The 19,209-nt window shown below is 48.4% G+C and overlaps 1 protein-coding gene across 1 annotated transcript in view; it reads left to right on the plus strand.

Annotated features, from left to right (window-relative positions):
- Positions 1-19,209, plus strand: part of SOAT2 (sterol O-acyltransferase 2) — a 57,942-nt gene that overhangs the window by 11,885 nt on the left and 26,848 nt on the right. Inside the window, exons 3-5 of the mRNA XM_066593768.1 lie at positions 13,290-13,342; positions 16,724-16,851; positions 18,520-18,582. Of these exons, the coding sequence (XP_066449865.1) occupies positions 13,290-13,342; positions 16,724-16,851; positions 18,520-18,582 (244 nt within the window). The remainder of the gene's footprint in view (positions 1-13,289; positions 13,343-16,723; positions 16,852-18,519; positions 18,583-19,209) is intronic.

The raw sequence follows: 19,209 nt of genomic DNA on the forward strand, positions 1-19,209 counted from the left end.
TTTTGCTTCTCAAAATCGCCTCTGCAGAGCATTCCACCCTCCATTGATACTGCAGGGAAAGAATTGTATAGGCAGGGCCACAACACAGTTATTATTCATTGAATATACGCAGTGCTGCCTTTTGCTTGTAAAACAAGTGAAAATAATTCTATTTGTCCTGCCTCTGTCCGTCCTAACGCCGGTGGACACGTGTCGGCTGCGTGTGCAACCTGTAAAAATCATACGCACCCAGCTACGTTTTACTCCTGGCTTCGCCATTTGCTTTCCTTATTGGGAAAAAAAATACCTGCTCTGCCACAGTTAATAACTCTGCTACCCTCACGTTCTGTGACACATTAGCAGGAAAACAGCACAGTTATTAAACTTCTCATGTTCATAGAATATACGCAGTGCTGCCTTTTGGTGCAAAAAAACGGAAAATAATTCTATTTGTCCTGCCTCTGTCCGTACTAACGCCGGTGGACACGTGTCGGCTGCGTGTGCAACCTGTAAAAATCATACGCACCCAGCTACGTTTTACTCCTGGCTTCGCCATTTGCTTTCCTTAATTGGGAAAAAAAATACCTGCTCTGCCACAGTTAATAACTCTGCTACCCTCACGTTCTGTGACACATTAGCAGGAAAACAGCACAGTTATTAAACTTAGATTATTCATTCACTAGAGGCAGTGGGGCCTTTCGTTTTCAAAAAAGGAAAAAAATTATATTTGGCCTGCAGTCTTGCGCCAATTTATTAGCTGCCTGTGAAATCAAATCACTGGTAATACAGCATGCTGAGGGGTAGGGGTAGGCCTAGAGGACGTGGACGCGGCCGAGGACGCGGAGGGCCAAGTCAGGGTGTGGGCACAGGCCAAGCTCCTGATCCAGGTGTGTCGCAGCCGACTGCTGCGCGATTAGGAGAGAGGCACGTTTCTGGTGTCCCCACATTCATAGCCCAATTAATGGGTCCACGCGGGAGACGGTTATTAGAAAATGAGCAGTGTGAGCAGGTCCTGTCCTGGATGGCAGAAAGTGCTTCGAGCAACCTATCGTCTACCCGCAGTTCTGCGCCGTCCACTGCTGCCAATCCGAATCCTCTGTCTGCTGCTCCTCCTTCCTCCCAGCCTCCTCACTCCACTACAATAACACCTGCTCAGGAGCGGGAACACTCCCAGGAACTGTTCTCGGGCCCCTGCTTAGATTGGGCAGCAGCGGTTCCTCTCCCACCAGAGGAGTTTATCGTCACTGATGCCCAACCATTCGAAAGTTCCCGGGGTCCGGGGGAAGAGGCTGGGGACTTCCGCCAACTGTCTCAACAACTTTCTGTGGGTGAGGAGGACGATGACGATCAGACACAGTTGTCTTGCAGTGAGGTAGTAGTAAGGGCAGTAAGTCCAAGGGAGCAGCGCACAGAGGATTCGGAGGAAGAGCAGCAGGACGATGAGGTGACTGACCCCACCTGGTGTGCAACGCTTACTCAGGAGGACAGGTCTTCAGAGGGGGAGTCAAGGGCATCAGCAGGGCAGGTTGCAAGAGGCAGTGCGGTGGCCAGGGGTAGAGGCAGGGCCAGACCAAATAATCCACCAAGTGTTTCCCAAAGCGCCCCCTCGCGCCATGCCACCCTGCAGAGGCCGAGGTGCTCTAAGGTCTGGCAGTTTTTCACAGAGACGCCTGACGACCGACGAACAGTGGTGTGCAACCTTTGTCGCGCAAAGCTCAGCCGGGGAGACAACACCAACAGCCTCACCACCACCACCATGCGCAGACATATGATGGCCAAGCACCCCGCAAGGTGGGACGAAGGCCGTTCAGCGACTCCGGTTTGCACCCCTGCCTCTCCCCCTGTGCCCCAACCTGCCACTGAGATGCAACCCCCCTCTCAGGACACAGGCACTACCGTCTCCTGGCCTGCACCCACACCCTCACCTCCGCTGTCCTCGGCCCCATCCAGCAGTGTAGTTCAGCGCACCGTCCAGCCGTCGCTTGCGCAACTGTTGGAGCGCAAGCGCAAGTACGCCGCCACGCACCCGCACGCTCAAACGTTAACCGTCCGCATAGCAAAATTCATCAGCCTTGAGATGCTGCCGTATAGGGTTGTGGAAACGGAGTCCTTCAAAAGTATCATGGAGGCGGCGGCCCCGCGCTACTCAGTTCCCAGTCGCCACTACTTTTCCCGATGTGCCGTCCCAGCCCTGCACGACCACGTCTCCCGCAACATTGTACGCGCCCTCACCAACGCGGTTACTGCCACGGTCCACTTAACTACGGACACGTGGACAAGCACAGGCGGGCAGGGCCACTACATCTCCCTGACGGCACATTGGGTGAATTTAGTGGAGGCTGGGACAGAGTCAGAGCCTGGGACCGCTCACGTCCTACCCACCCCCAGAATTGCGGGCCCCAGCTCGGTGGTGGTATCTGCGGAGGTGTATGCTTCCTCCACTAAAGCACCCTCCTCCTCCTCCTCTGTCTCGCAATCAAAATGTGTTAGCAGCAGCATGTCGCCAGCAGTCGGTGTCGCGCGGTGTGGCAGCACAGCGGTGGGCAAGCGTCAGCAGGCCGTGCTGAAACTACTCAGCTTAGGCGATAAGAGGCACACGGCCCACGAACTGCTGCAGGGTCTGACACAGCAGACCGACCGCTGGCTTGCGCCGCTGAGCCTCCAACCGGGCATGGTCGTGTGTGACAACGGCCGTAACCTGGTGGCGGCTCTGCAGCTCGGCAGCCTCACGAACGTGCCATGCCTGGCCCACGTCTTTAATTTGGTGGTTCAGCGCTTTCTGAAAAGCTACCCACGCTTGTCAGACCTGCTCGTAAAGGCGCGCCGGCTCTGCGCAGATTTTCGCAAGTCCCACACGGACGCTGCCACCCTGCGCACCCTGCAACATCACTTTAAGCTGCCAGTGCACCGACTGCTGTGCGACATGCCCACACGGTGGAACTCTACGCTCCACATGTTGGCCAGGCTCTATGAACAACGTAGAGCTATAGTCGAATACCAACTCCAACATGGGCGGCGCAGTGGGAGTCAGCCTCCTCAATTCCTTTCAGAAGAGTGGGCCTGGTTGGCAGACATCTGCCATGTCCTTGGTAATTTTGAGGAGTCTACCCAGGTGGTGAGCGGCGATGCTACAATCATTAGCGTCACCATTCCTCTGCTATGCATCTTGAGAAATTCCCTGCAAACCATAAAGGCAGCTGCTTTGCGCTCGGAAACGGGGGCGGGGAAAGACAGTATGCCGCTGGATAGTCAGGGCACCCTCCTGTCTATTTCTCAGCGCGTACAGGAGGAGGAGGAGGAGCATGAGGAGGATGAGGAGGAGGGGGAAGAGACAGCTTGGGCCGCTGCTGACGGTACACCGGCTGATTGCCTGTCATCCTTTCAGCGTGTATGGCCTGAGGAGGAGGAGGAGGAGGATCCTGAAAGTGATCTTCCTAGTGAAGACAGCCATGTGTTGCGTACAGGTACCCTGGCACACATGGCTGACTTCATGTTAGGATGCCTTTCTCGTGACCCTCGCGTTGCACGCATTCTGGCCACGACGGATTACTGGGTGTACACACTGCTCGACCCACGCTATAAGGAGAACCTGCCCACTCTGATTCCCGAAGAGGAAAGGGGTTCGAGAGTGTTGCTATACCACAGGACCCTTGCGGACAAGCTGATGGTAAAATTCCCAGCCGACAGTCCTAGTGGCAGAAGGCGCAGTACCGAGGGCAAGGTAGCAGGGGATGTGCGTAGATCGAGCAGCATGTACATCCCAGGCAGTGCAACAGTCTTTAAGGGCCTGGCCAGCTTTATGGCTCCCCACTAAGACTGTGTCACCGCTCCCCAGTCACGGCTGAGTCGGCGGGAGCACTGTAAAAGGATGGTGAGGGAGTACGTAGCGGATCGCACGACCATCCTTGGTGACGCCTCTGCCCCCTACAACTACTGGGTGTCGAAGCTGGACACGTGGCCTGAACTAGCGCTGTATGCCCTGGAGGTGCTTGCTTGTCCTGCGGCTAGCGTCTTGTCGGAGAGGGTGTTTAGTGCGGCTGGGGGAATCATCACAGATAAGCGTAGCCGCTTGTCAACCGACAGTGCCGACAGGCTAACACTCATCAAGATGAACAAAGGCTGGATTTCCCCAGACTTCTGTTCTCCACCAGCGGACAGCAGCGATACGTAAGCAATACGTAGGCTGCACCCGCGGATGGAAGCTACGTTCTCTCTCACCATCCAAAACGGGGACATTTCTGCTTCATCAATCTGTGTCTAATATTCCTCCTCCTCCTCCTGCTCCTCCTCCTGAAACCTCACGTAATCACGCTGAACGGGCAATTTTTCTTAGGGCCACAAGGCTCACTCAAATAATTTTTCAGAACAATTTTTATAAGTTTCAATGCGCTTAAAAGCGTTGGAACTGTAACTTGAACCAATTTTTCGTTACACTGGGCTGCCTCCAGGCCTAGTTACCACTTAAGCCACATTAACCAAAGCGATTATTGGGTTTCACCTGCCCTCTTGGCTGGCCATGGCCAATTTTTGGGATGTACATTAGTACTGTTGATACAGCAATTTTTGTGGGCCCTCGCCTACAGTGTAATCAAATTAATTTTTAGCCCACCTGTATTCCAGCTGACATTACCTCAGCTGTGTTGGGCAATGCAATGGGATATTTTTGTGTACCGCCGGTGGGTTCCAGGGAGCCACCCATGCTGTAGGTGCACACGGAGTTTTTAACACATCTGTACACTTGTAAAGAACCCCAGTCTGACTGGGGCATGCAGTGTGGGCCGAAGCCCACCTGTATTACGCACGACATTACTACCTCAGCTGTGTTGGGCAATGCAATGGGATATTTCTATGTACCGCCAGTGGCTTCCTGGCACCCACCCAGGCAGTGGGTCCACAGGGAGTTTAACCTACATGTGTCCACTTCTAAAGAACCCCAGTCTGACTGGGGCATGCAGTGTGGGCCGAAGCCCACCTGTATTACGCACGACATTACTACCTCAGCTGTGTTGGGCAATGCAATGGGATATTTCTATGTACCGCCGGTGGCTTCCTGGCACCCACCCAGGCAGTGGGTCCACAGGGAGTTTAACCTACATGTGTCCACTTCTAAAGAACCCCAGTCTGACTGGGGCATGCAGTGTGGGCCGAAGCCCACCTGCATTATGCACGACATTACTACCTCAGCTGTGTTGGGCAATGCAATGGGATATTTTTGTGTACCGCCGGTGGGTTCCAGGGAGCCACCCATGCTGTAGGTGCACACGGAGTTTTTAACACATCTGTACACTTGTAAAGAACCCCAGTCTGACTGGGGCATGCAGTGTGGGCCGAAGCCCACCTGTATTACGCACGACATTACTACCTCAGCTGTGTTGGGCAATGCAATGGGATATTTCTATGTACCGCCGGTGGCTTCCTGGCACCCACCCAGGCAGTGGGTCCACAGGGAGTTTAACCTACATGTGTCCACTTCTAAAGAACACCAGTCTGACTGGGGCATGCAGTGTGGGCCGAAGCCCACCTGTATTACGCATGACATTACTACCTCAGCTGTGTTGGGCAATGCAATGGGATATTTCTATGTACCGCCGGTGGCTTCCTGGCACCCACCCATGCTGTCGGTCCACAGGGACTTCACAATAGGGAGTTGTACCTGCCTGTGTCTATGAATTAAAAAGCCCGGTCTAACTGGGGCATGCAGACACCTTGACAGAATGAATAGTGTGTGGCACATAGGTTCCCCATTGCTATGCCTACGTGTGCAGCTCCTGATGGCGGTGGCACAGGATTCTATTTCTCATTGCTTCTGTACAGCATTGTGGGCTATCGACCCGCCACTTTTAAAGAGGGTCGCTGCCTAGCCGTGCCAACCCTCTGCAGTGTGTGCCTGCGGTTCCTCCTCATGGCAGACGCACTTCTAAATAGACATGAGGGTGGTGTGGCATGAGGGCAGCTGAAGGCTGCGCAGGGACACTTTGGTGTGCGCTGTGGGGGGGAGGGGGGGCGGTTGGTCAGCATGTAACCCAGGAGAAGTGGCAGCGGAGTGTCATCCAGGCAGTGATTGTGCTTTGTTGTAGCTAGTGTGGTGCTTAGCAAAGGTATGCCATGCTAATGAGGGCTTTTCAGAAGTAAAAGTTGTTGGGAGGGGGGGGGCCCACTCTTGCCGGTATTGTGGCTTAATAGTGGGACCTGTGAACTTGAGATGCAGCCCAACATGTAGCCCCTCGCCTGCCCTATCCGTTTCTGTGTCATTCCCATCACTTTCTTGAATTGCCCAGATTTTCACACATGAAAACCTTAGCGAGCATCGGCGAAATACAAAAATGCTCTGGTCGCCCATTGACTTCAATGGGGTTCGTTGTTCGAAACGAACCCTCGAGCATCGCGGGAAGTTCGTTCCGAATAACGAACACCCGAACATTTTGGTGTTCGCTCATCTCTAATGATCACCGTTTTCCGATGGATAATGGTGATCATATGACTGGAAACCGCATACAGCGGTCCCCAGTCATATATCCCTGCACTCGGCTATCTGTGACAGCCGGGTGCAGGGAGATTTTGAATTTGCCGGGCTCGCCAGCTTCTGCGCATGCGCGCCACATCGGCACATCGCAGAAGCCAGCGGGGGGTCCCGACACTGGCCGGGGGACATCGGCGGACCTGAGGTGAGTATTTTCACCTCCCCTCATGGATCCGATCCATGAGGGGAGGTGAAACTTTACTTTTTTAAAACTTTTTTGAACTTTTCCGCGATCGCCGTTATCTATTGTATAACGGCGATCACGTTACCGGGGACCGCTCACTGCGGTCCCCGCTGACATCTCCTGCCTCCCGACTACCTACAGGAGCCGGGAGCCAGGAGATTTTAAATTTCCCGTGCCGCAGGGCCTTCTGCGCATCGGCTGACGTAATGCCGCCTGGCGCGCATGCACAGAAGGACGGCTACGGGGCCCGAAGCATCGGGACAGCGGGGAGCCGTGCCGCGGACCTCGGTGAATAATTTCAGCTGCCCTGGTGGATCCGATCCATCAGAGCAGCTGAATCTTTAACTTTTTGGGCACTTTTATTTACTTTTTTGCGATCGGCGCTATCCATTGCATAGCGCCGATCGCAATGCCGGGGGGGGGGGGGGGTCCGAACAGCCCGGGATGACAGCTCCATGCTGTCAGCTACCTGCGGACACTGACAGCATGGAGCTGTCACGTCCACAGCCCGAGGGGCTTTATTCTCTGCAGGACACATGTTTTTACGTCCTCAGAGAATAAAGCCCACTTTGGGAGGACGTAAAAACACTATGGACCGGTCGTTAAGGGGTTAATCTAAAGGTATCTTTACAGCGAATTCAGGTGACAGTCGTCCCGTATACATACGGCCACCAACAGGGCACTGAGTGAAAAATGGTTCACTTGTTGGAGGTGCTTGGTTTTTAGCTCATCTAAAAACTATCGACCCATGTAAACAGGAAACATTCATCTATGGGCGACTGCCCGTCCACCAGCTACTTTTGCACTACGCATAGAAGGGCTTCTGAGCAAAGCAAACAAGCCCTCATTGTCTGCGTTGTTTAGAAGCCCTTCTATGCAAAGAAGCAGAACGCAGCAGTAGCTGGTGGACGGGAGCTATTGCGCATGCACTGCGGAGATCCCAACCACCCAGCAGATTACTGCACATGGTGTTAGAAGTATGAAAGCATCGGCCGTCTCCATAGCGGAGGTGGTCAGTCTCCCTAGCAATGAACAGTAAACAACTACAAAGTAGGCTACAGCTTTTCAAGAAAACGGAGCATTTTTGAACCAGAGTTTCGTATTTGCAGCACATTGGCATGGGGTTCCCAAGATGGGAAAACACCTTTACTCATAATTTGAGATGCTCATCATTTATTTGGCTGCATCTCTTGCCCTTCTTCCGTCTGCACAGTTCTTAAAGTGGAAGTAAATCTTTGGTAATGGTCTGCCTACTCTTCTCCGATGGCATTCTTCCGGCTTGCCATTATAACTGCATGCAGTGAAAACTTGTATTTGTGCTCCCTGCGATTCTTCGGGGAAAGGTTTCTTGGTTCCTTCTAATGGGATGTGATCTTGTTTTTAGTATAAAATAGATAGATCCCAAATAGTAACATTGTATGTAAGACTGAAACAAGACGTATGTCCATCAAGTACAGCCTATTATCCTGCAATGTTGATCCAGAGGAAGGCAAAAAACCCCAATGAAGTTGAAGCTAATTTTCCTCTTTTTAGGGTAAAAATTCTTTCCCGACTCCAAATCTGATAATCAGAATAATCCCTGTATCACCAACCCCAAACTGTAACATGCAGCCATGTGAATGTGGTCCATGTGAGGAGCCTATATTTCTTGGCAAAAACAGGATCTTACCAGAGGGTTTCTATGGGACTAGAGAGTCCAGTATACAATCCACCCTTTGATGGTGCATGCTGCAATATATGTACAGATTTAAATATACACTAACAGTAAAGATGTATATTCCCGGACATAGCAATGGTACCCAGTATTCAACCTCCCCTATTTTACAGCTCTGGCTGCATTCAGAGAAGGTGGAATATAGTGCGAAAAGAAAAAAACATTTATAAGGTTACATCTTAAAATTACTTTTAACCATTTAATGACTGAAAACCATAAATATACGGTACTTGCTCCTGGGCTTTAAACCGAAGCAATTGTATATTTATGGCACAGATTTAAAGCCGTTGTTCGAATTGTCTGCTGATAACTGGACTCCTGCTATAATGGTCAAAAGTGAAGAAATCCAATCCCCACCATTATATCCCTTTGTGGTCTGTATGCATGTGTTTGGTTCATATCAGAATTCCCCTCTGTCCTTTGGTGTGAGGACATCCATGTCTGAACTATGTCCTGTTTGGTTTATGTCTGAATCCCCTCCGCCTGTAGGTGTGCAGACACCTGGTAAGTGTGAACTAAAGCCTGGTTTAGACACAACGATTATTGTGCCAAAAAATCTTTTGAGCAATTTTTGAGCGATAATCGCTGTGTGCTTTTTTTTACAGCGCAAGGTGATTGCTCAAATGTTGAGCGACCACCTTGCGCTCCGAGCGGGGCATGCAGAAAACAAATGGGGCCGCTTGTCTTCTGCATCCAGCTGTTCCCCGCTTGGAGCACCCCACTGTTATACAGCTGAGTGCTTCAAACGGGAGATGCATAAAACAAGTGGGGCCACTTGGTTTCTGCATCCAGCTGTTCCCCGCTCGGACCGCCCGGCTGTTATATAGCCGAGCGCTCCGAGCGGAGGATGCAGAAGACAAGCGAGGCCACTTGTCTTCTGCATCCAATTGTTCTCTGCTTGCAGCGTCCGACTGTTATACAGCCGAGCGCTCCAAGCGGGAGATGCAGAAGACAAGCAGGGGATGCAGAAGACAAGCAGGGCTGCTTGTCTTCTGCATCCAGCTGTTATACAGCCGAGCACTCTAAGCTGGGGATGCAAAAAACAAGTGGGGCTGCTTCTCGTCTGTATCCAGCTGTTCTCTGCTCAGAGTGCCCGACTGTTATAAAGCCGAGCGCTCTGAGCGTGGGATGCAGAAGACAAGCGGCCCCGCTTGTCTTCTGCATCCAGCTGTTCATTTCTCAGAGTGCCCTGCTGTTACACAGCCGAGCTTTCCGAGCGGGAAATGGACAGCTGTGTTCTTCGTACCCCGCCTGTCTTCAGGGAGCGGGATATAGCTGAAACAATAGTAGCAGCTGTATCCCGCTGTGAATTCCTGATAACTGGTCGCTGATCTTTTAGCATGTTCGTTGTTTCTAAATCAGCCTTAAGTCCTGTTTATTCACGTCTGAATTCCATTTCGCCCGTGCCTGAACTTTGCCCTGTCTGTAGTTTGCTGTGTCTGAAGCTGCTCTGAGCCTGTCTGGTGTTCCCTCCCTGTGCTGTAGGGTCAGACTTTCCCTTTTTCCTTACTTTATTTCTTGTTTGGTCTGTTTGATGATCTGCGTCCAGTCTTGAGTGTATATTTATCCCTCTAGCTATAAATATATTACAGTCATGTAGGTCACTGTTCACACTTCCTGCACGAAGGTATAATTATGCTACCGATTGAGTGATCACATCTTCAAGTCCTCTTGAGGGACTAAAAAATAGTGTCCAAAGAAAGTTCAATAAAGTTTAGTTTAAAAAAAACTTTAAAATTAAAAAAAAAAACTTTCCCCCCCCACATTTCTTATTTAAATAAGAAAAAAATACACATAATAGGTAATGACACGGACAATTAAAATATTTATTAAATTATCCCTCATAGTGCACAACCAAAAAAGTCAACATTGCTATTTTTCATCCTTTCGCTTGCAAAAAAAAAAATACAATAAAAAGCAATCAAAAAGTTGCATGTACCCCAAAACAGCAGTTGAAGCAGCGGTGTTCTGGGCCACTACAGAGACTCTAGGTCCAAAAGAGTGTTAAACTTAATGTGTAGGCAAAGTACATTTATTTCACTTTACTATGTACTCAACGGCTGTTCACGCTGTTATATGACTGCATCCTGGAGACACAGCCATATACACTGATAGACTTTCACCACTCTGATAATAAGAGTAATGACTGCTGATTGGCTATGACCTCACATCTTCAGCCCTGACTCACTTCTATGTGTCTGTTACAATTTAGGAATTCCTTTTAACTACTTATTTTCCTCAAAGGGATTGTATGACAGAGAAGCTGCAGGTCCAACTCCTAGAACCTCCACTGATCGACTGATGAGCGGGGAAAATGTACTGTTGACCATGTAATGCTTGGCCATGGCTGCAGCCAGCCTCATTGAAAGCAATAGGTGATATCGCAAAAAGATAGGAAATGCTGTGGTTTTGGTTTCTTTTCACGCAGCATTGCAGGGGTGAAAACATCGCTAATGAGAATGAAACCATTGAAAATCATTGGTTTCATAATCATGCGTTTTCATTCACTCTCGCATCGCAAGAAAATCGCACGATTTTCTCACCATTGTCAAGGCCCCCTTACACTACCTGGCTCCCTGATCACATCCAAAAGTAAGTGTCGACAGTGCAGTCGGACCACTGGCTGCATGCTGCATGCACACTCCCATTGAATGCTATGCAAGTGCGCGCACAGCATGCAATCAGCAGTCCAGCTAGACAGGAAAGTATAATACCTCTCTGAACTCCAGGGAACCTGCCGTATGAGCACCGTAAGTTAGTTTCTAGTGCTCATACTTGGTGACAGGTTCCCCTTAATGCCCCCTGTATTACATACATGGTGCTTCAATTTCCTTTCCAGAGCGATGTCACCGGACAAGATGAGCATTGTGTACTTGAGCTAATGTTACTGTCCCTTTAAGGTTGGATTACTATTGCTTGCTGCATGTGTCAGTTGAAGAGTTTCTCTTGGTGGCAGTCATTTCACCGCTGCGGTCGACCACTGACTGCCACCTGTAAAGTACAGGGTGATTGTAGGTGCTGAGCTGCGGGGGTCGGGGCTGCGGAGTACAGGCTGCATTGTTATTTTTTTAACATGGGCAGCCTATTTGAAAACATAAATAAATAACTCAAAAAACCTAATTGACCTTTGATGTCACTGAAAGGGACCTGTGTTGTGTGTCCTTGCCCTCTGCAATGCTTCGCTTTATCATTTCTTCTTATCTGCTTACTGTGCAGGTGCAAGGACTTTTCTGTTCAGCTATTATTGTGTAAGCCTATATTCACATCTGCACTGGAAGCTCCATTCAGATCCGTCATAGTGCAAAATTGTACGCTAAAGGTCCCACGAAATGGGTTCTATTCCACCGGAATTATGCACGCAAAAAAAGAATACGTAAATTCACCATATATATGGTCATGTAAGGCCGGCTGCACACGGGCATATTTGCATTGCGGAATCCGGAGCGGGCGTCTGCCGCCGGGTTCAGCAGAAAATATTGCGGAAATAGAAACGCCACGTCCGAGAGCAGGTCTGCGAGGCCCCATTTGAAAGCAATCGGAGCGTTGTACTGCGATTAAAGCGGTGCTCTGCCCGCCGCGCTAATCACAGTGTGGAAGCAGCCCAATCCCCAAAAATGCAACAAACACGCCAAAAATCAAATATTGGATATATAGAATTTACAATATTTTTCTATAAACTTTTGATGCGCATCATTTTTTTTTTTTTAAACTTTGCATAAATCAATAGTACAAGCGAAGACAAGAAACTTTGTAATATAACTCAGAGCCCTTTCACACGTAACGATTGGAATCTGAAGATAGTCGTTCAGTGTAAATGCTGCCAGCGACTGAACAACAACCAGGTATTATTGTATCTTGAGCCAAGATACAGGTTGTTTGACATGGGGTTGACGCCCTGTTTGTGATTGGCTGCACGCCTGTCTCTCCTTCGTCGGGCTCACTGGTCCTGTAGGCACCGGGCTTTCAGCAACACTGCTGAATGTGATTGGCTCCACTCTGTTTTAGCCGGGCCGCGGTGACTCTCCCTGCTGCACGCTTGTCTCCCCTTCCTCAGGATCACAGGTTCTGTATGGGACGGCGACCTCTCAGCACTGCTGAACGGCTCCCTTTTAGCGGGGCTGTAGTGACTCCTCTCTGGTGGGGCACAGTGTGAAGAGCGCAGCAGTTTGCCGGCAGCTGCACTGGGGACTATGCTCCCCGGCCAAAGTATGGATTGCTTTTAGCCTACCCTGGAGGGTTAGGGATTACTATTCCAGTAAGCCTTACATTTTTTGCTGTAAATGCTTCCATGTAACCGCTGTAACATGGAAGCATTGACTGGTAATAAAGTAAGCCTCACAGGAACACCGATCCCTAACCCTCACCCACCAGGGCAGGCAAAAAGCTATCTAGATGCTGCTGCTAGGACCTTCTTCAATGTAGCCAATCAGAAGCTAAGAGTGTGACAGGGGGTTCTCCTGTCAAACCCCTAGCTTCCGGTGTCGTCAAGATACAATAATACCCAACGAATGATAATCGTTCATTGTTTAGTTTCTGTAGGCATAAAAATCAAATGAGGATCAGCCCGTGTGAACAGGTCGTCTCTAATCTATTAACACTGCCTGTTTACTGTGAATGGAGGCAGGCGAATAGAAGAGATCTCCAGCAGTCCCACAGAGTTGAATGGAGCAGCAACACACATTCTTGGCTGCTGCTCCATGCAAGCTCCTCTTGACTATGGGGCGTAGTCGGGTGGAAAGGGGAATAAGGGAGCCCCCTTTTTAATGATCAATAGAGGTCCCATCCTTTAGATAGGTGATGAATGTCAATTCTGGGAATAAACTTTTAATAACTTTAATGACATTTTAGTATTCTGTAGTCAATCACTGACCATTCTCCTATTGTTACCACAGGCAGTGTGTCTGATGACATAAACAGTCTAATAGAATGGAAGAGACATATGGAGGTAGGTGGGCTGTTGTATTTTGCATACTGAATATACATATACTTGCGTTGTGTAATGACATGGTGGACATATACATATCTGCGCACTGTGTTCTGCATGACAAACGCCAGCGGCACCCGGCAGAACCCATTGACTAATAATAAGGTCCATGGTCTTGAAAAATAGCACTATATGAATTGGTACTTTTTCTGTCAAAATAATAATAATGATATTTATATAGCTCCAACATTTTCCGCAGCGCTTACAAAACAGGGAAATACAGATACAAGAACCAAAGATACAAGAAAACCTTGTTACATGTAGTAATCGATTGATGGAAACAATAGGGGTGCGGGTCCTGCTCCAATGAGCTTACATACTACTGATAATAGGGTGATACAGAAAGTAAAGGGGCTGGAGATGTGTACGGTATGGCGAGGTGGAGAGTGAGGGATGCTATACACATAAGCAATGGTCAGACTTAAGCCATATAGTGGTGGAATGGGTATGACTGCAGCGGCGATTGATGGCGGCTAGCAGGGATTGCAGTCACTAGGACAGGGAGCATGTTATCAGGTGGAGTACAGAGGGGTTTGGTTTAGGGGATATGGTATGCCTTTCTGAAGAGGTGTGTTTTTAGAGCACGCCTAAAGTTTTGTGAGTCATGGATTGCCCGGATAGTTTTGGCAGCGCGTTCCAGAGGACTGGTGCTGCTCTGGAGAAGTCTTGGAGGTGGGAGAGGTTCGAATTAAATGGGCACTTAATCTGATTTCATTAGCGGAGCAGAGGGTGCAGACTGGGTGGTGGATTGAGATGAGGGAAGCAATGTAGAGCGGTGCAGTGCTATGGAGAGCTTTATGGATGAAGGTAGCGAGTTTGAAATTAATTCTATATTTGGTGGGCAGCCAGAGCAGTGACCGGCACAGGCAAAGGCGTCTGAGTAGCGGCTGGACAGGAAGATGAGCCTGGCTGCTGCATTCAGGATGGATTGGAGAGGGGAGACTCTGGTGAAGCGGAGGCCGATCAGCAGCAAAAATATCAACCAAACGTCACATGCTCATAATGGAGCCTTTGACCTAGATGTGAAAATAGTCTAAAAAAGGAAAATCATAACCATCCCTCAACACTAGTGTTGAGTGAACCAAAACAGTCGAACCTTGTTTCGGGTGGAATTTTTCTAAAGTTTTTTTTAAATCTCGGGCTGTTTATCCCGTCTAAGTATACTAAAATTCTTCTTCTCCTTCTTCCTTTTAAAAAGTAGGAAAAAAAGAAGAACACATGCATGCAGTTATCTTCATTGTAGTTCATGGCAGTAGTGAAACACTCGGCTGTTTCAGGCATCTCGGATAAATTACAATGGGGAGAGCCACATGCATGGTCTCTTCCTATCTGGACTGCGAACCACAGAGAAGGGGTCTCCCTATAGGGCAGATTATTGGAAGCGGAGCCTGCACCTGTCATGTATGGTGTATTGTTTTGATATGCCATAAATGACTCCGTTGGGAATACCCCTTTAAGTTTCATTTTAGCCTTTGTATGAGAAAAGGCTGTGTATCCTTGATCTAGAGAGATAAGGAGATACCTACCAACCAGACCACCAGAGTAAAGAAATAATCAACCTTCATGGAAAGCTAAAGGAGTTGTCTTGGCAAATTCTGTTGATGATCTATCCTCAGGATAGGTCATCAATAGTTAATCACCGGGGACCCGCTACTTAAGATCTCCTGTGATCAGCTGATTGTCCAAGCCACTGTCAGTGCAGTGAGGCCAGATGTCGTCATCAGTGTCAAAGGCAAAAGCCTCACAGAGGGCCTCACTACCAATTGAAATTAATGTGATCACTGCCTCCAATTGCACTTCCACATCCGACCCAGTGTCAGAAATTGAACTACTGGAAGTGTTGTTGATTTCAATAGGAGTGAAGCCCTCTACGACGCTTCCACTTCTAGCTCCAATGACGACGTCCAATCACAATACACTGACAATAGGTGAACAGCTGATTGCTGGGAACCTTGAGTGGCGGGTCCCCAACAATTAACTATAGATAATCTATCCCGAGGATAGTTCATCAATAGAATTTGCCTGGAAAATCTCTTTACGAAACTTTTTTATGTGACTTTCTACACATACGGCAAATTGTAGCATTTGACTTACATAGGGAAAATTTGGTATCAGGCACCCCTACGAGGGGCATCCTCCCCAAGGAACCTTAACCTGCACAACACACTCAAAATCGCAGCTGCGGAATTCCACAGCAAAATGCACAGGTCTAATTGTGGATTTGGATGTGGAATTCAGGCGGATAGTCAGCCATTCTCAATTACGCATCAAAAGCTGCAGGTTCTGCTAAAAGTATATAAACTATGGTTTCTGTTTGAATTCCATTTAACTATCTATTCCATTAAAAAAAAAAGTTCTATTGAAAGCTAAATTCAAAAACGCAAATGTGACCGAACCCCGAGGACCGTTTCAGACAAGCATACTGTAACACGTCCGTAATATGGGGCCGTATTACAGACGTGTTACACACGTGACATTACAACCGTATGTCATCAGTATTTCCCCAGCTTTTGATTTGTTTTTGCCCCTATATATTTTATTTTCTACTGGGAAAATACTGATCTGTATTTACACAATAGAAAAGAATAGCAATACAGAGGCAAATACGCAAAAAGTAGGTCATGCTGTGTTTTTAAAAAACAGCAGGGAAAAATATGACCATGTGAGCAAATACATAGATATTATGGTCCCCAAAACACAGACCAACTACGGAGCTAATATATGCTCATCTGAAAGCGTATATGGAAATGTGATTGTGAGTGCCACTAAGCACAAGAACTGATGTGAATGGTGATCTCTGTACAGCGCTGTGGAATACGTTGGTGCTATACAGTATAAGTAACAGGAAAATAAAGTTACCGTAATAAAAAAAGTTATTATTCTGTGCAGGGGCGTAACTAAAGGCTCAGGGGCCCTGATGCAAAAGGTGAGCTGGGGCCCCCCCTCTATCTGTATCTGTACCCGTACCCATACCTAAACCATGCTGTACAGAGGCATAACTTGAAACTTCTGGGCCCCAATGCAAAACCTGTAACAGGGCCCCCAACTATAATGCTTTATTCATAGTACTGGGCTCCCTATGTGGAGAAGAGAGGCCTTGTGGGCCCCCTAAGGCTCCTGGGCCCGGGTGCAACCGCATCCCCTGCACCCTCTATAGTTACGCCCCTGATTCTGTGTAGCCCCTTTACTCTCTAGACAAGGGCACATTAAGTAATTCACCAAAAAAGAAATACTCTCACAGGTGCTTCAAATGGGGCAGGTAGAGGACATCTTTGTATGTGGTAAAAATGAATACATATGTGTCCAATTTCTGACTCTTATGTGACACCTTGCTGACCGTAGGGAGTAAAGGCAGAACTTTTGGAGGACATGGGCTTCCACCTGAAGGGTCTCCTGGATAAAGCTGTGACAGAAGCTGTGAAGTCGTACGGAAGGGAGGAAAAGACTACAAATGTTAGGTTCAAAAAAAGGTAAGTTGGATAATGTAGTTTTCAATCCTAATTAGTCGGTTTTGGATCATCTGGGTCTGTAGGGGCCTATGCACCTGTTCGGCATTTGTCCCGATAGGAAATCCCAACCTGGTAGTAAATAAACTTAACTTGGTTGCATGGACCAGGTTGATGTGAACTGAACTACAAAAGAAGCGATGTTTAAGAATTCCTAGGCGTTCCTTGGGGGCAGGACTTAAATATTCTGAATTTGGCATTCTGAATGTTTGCAAGTATGATTAGCATAAACAGATGATAGACCAACTCCCGTGGAATCCCACTGGCATCCCGTGATCACATTACTGGGGCACTGATGGATGACAGGGAGTCTCCTCCCTCTTTGCCATGACTAAAGCTCTGGGTGCACTCGGAAAGCATTGATGTGTCATTTTGATCATATCTGTGAATTTTTATTGCAGCTTATAAAGTGCAAATAAAGGATCTATATATCTATGGTTTACATCTACATTCCTGTGATGTTTTCCTATTTTTTTTATTCTAATGGTCCAAACCAAGGACTGTCTTATCTGGAAGCAAAGGAGGGGAGTGTAGAGGTGATTGGCTTCCTTTTGTTAGTGGTAGTTTCTTCCCATGGATCACTTAGATGCTGTGTTCGCTGTTGACTGTGACATTTGAGAGGTTAAACAGTCAGAATTGGAATTATCTTTGATCCTGGATGTTGCAGCAGTGTCAGCTTTCATGTAGGTCAGGTGGCACCAAGGTATTAATAAAGTGTTACGGCTTAGGAGTGTGGACCCACTAGACCAACCAATCAGTCCGGCCTAGACCAGTTCCGATGCGGTTGGCAGCTGACTCCTACAGTAAGAGGGACTGTTACCAGGAAATGAGAGATGGGATTCTGACCCTTGGACAATCACCCTGATAAGGACGGTCTTGCCCTGGAACCTCGGGTCTGACATTTCCTGATGGGGTACTGAACAGAGGCACTGGTAGTAGACAGACATGCATGCAGATGCAGAAAAGGACAGGAGCATTTATATAAGCACTACCATGCATGGATAGACTGTTAAGAAAACATAGCACTAAATCAGCTATGCAGCCCCTTCATTCTCAGGATCGGTGGGGTCTCAGATGCTCTCTACTAATAGGTAAAATGAATATAGGCTTCTGGCTTCTATATCAGTAGGGGATGTTGTTTTTGGTGGCCAGTTTTGCAACCCACAGTGGCCAATACTGAATATGTCATGTCCCAAGACAGCTATTCACAGTAAAATATTAGGGTTGATGTTAGGGTGTGCTGGGCTGGTCTCTACTCCCTGGTGTAGGTGTTTATGATGCAGTATGAATTCCAAATAATTAGTCCAGAGACTCAGGAATTAGCAGGCCAAACTCACACTATGCTTGTCCTAATAGGCTCCGTACTGCACTAATGTGACTGTCCATCACGGCCCTGGAGTTTTCACCCTACGCCCTATGATAGGTCTAACAGGCAGTGGCAACAGCTCAACCTGGGCCTAGATTTCTACCACTCAGAAGTAGGGTTCCTGACTTCACACGTAATATGCAATTCAAATACGTTCATGTGAGCCCAGCCTAAGACAACACATTTTTGGGGTTCTAAAGTCCAGTTCCCCGGTAGCACAAGTATATTATGTATACATCAGTAATTATATTGCTTTTATTTCTTAGACCCCATGAGCCAGTAGTGACAGGAAGAAAGAAAGTTTTTCATCATCGGGCATCCTTGCTGGAGTAAGTGTTGTTTCGCCCAAACTTTGGCCCAGTATTATTGCCTACTATTAGGCCTCATGTCCACGGGGAAAATCAGGCCGCCACGGATTCTTCATGGAGAATCTGTAGCGGGTCCCTCCTGCCCCGCGGACATGAGGCCAAAAAATAAGAATAATCTCACCTCTCCGGACGCTGCGGATCTTCCTTCCTTCCCGGCCGGATCTTCTTTCTTCAGTCCGGCGGATGTGCTCTGCGCGCCGGCAGCGTGCCGCGCGCATGCGCAGGGCACATCCACCGGTCCGAAGAAAGAAGATCCAGTCGGGAAGGAAGGGAGACCTGCAGCGTTCAGGACAGGTGAGTTTTAATTATGGTACAGGTGTCCCGCGGATCCGGACGGCTTCCATAGGCTTCAATAGAAGCCTGCGGGAGCCGTCCCCACGGAAGACCCGCACGAAAATGGAGCATGTCCGGATTTTTTCCCGCACGCGGATCCACGTCTGACGAGAAAAATTACATCCGCAGGTATTTAACTACCTGCGGGTGTCGAGAGACAGACAAGTGACGACTAAACCAGTGCGATCTCCATACGTTTTTTGAGCAATTTTGCTCCAGTACCAAAGTGTTCCTAGACTTATATCTGATACCCGT

Source organism: Eleutherodactylus coqui, chromosome 1 (assembly GCF_035609145.1).
Source record: "Eleutherodactylus coqui strain aEleCoq1 chromosome 1, aEleCoq1.hap1, whole genome shotgun sequence".
Lineage (NCBI taxonomy): Eukaryota > Metazoa > Chordata > Amphibia > Anura > Eleutherodactylidae > Eleutherodactylus > Eleutherodactylus coqui.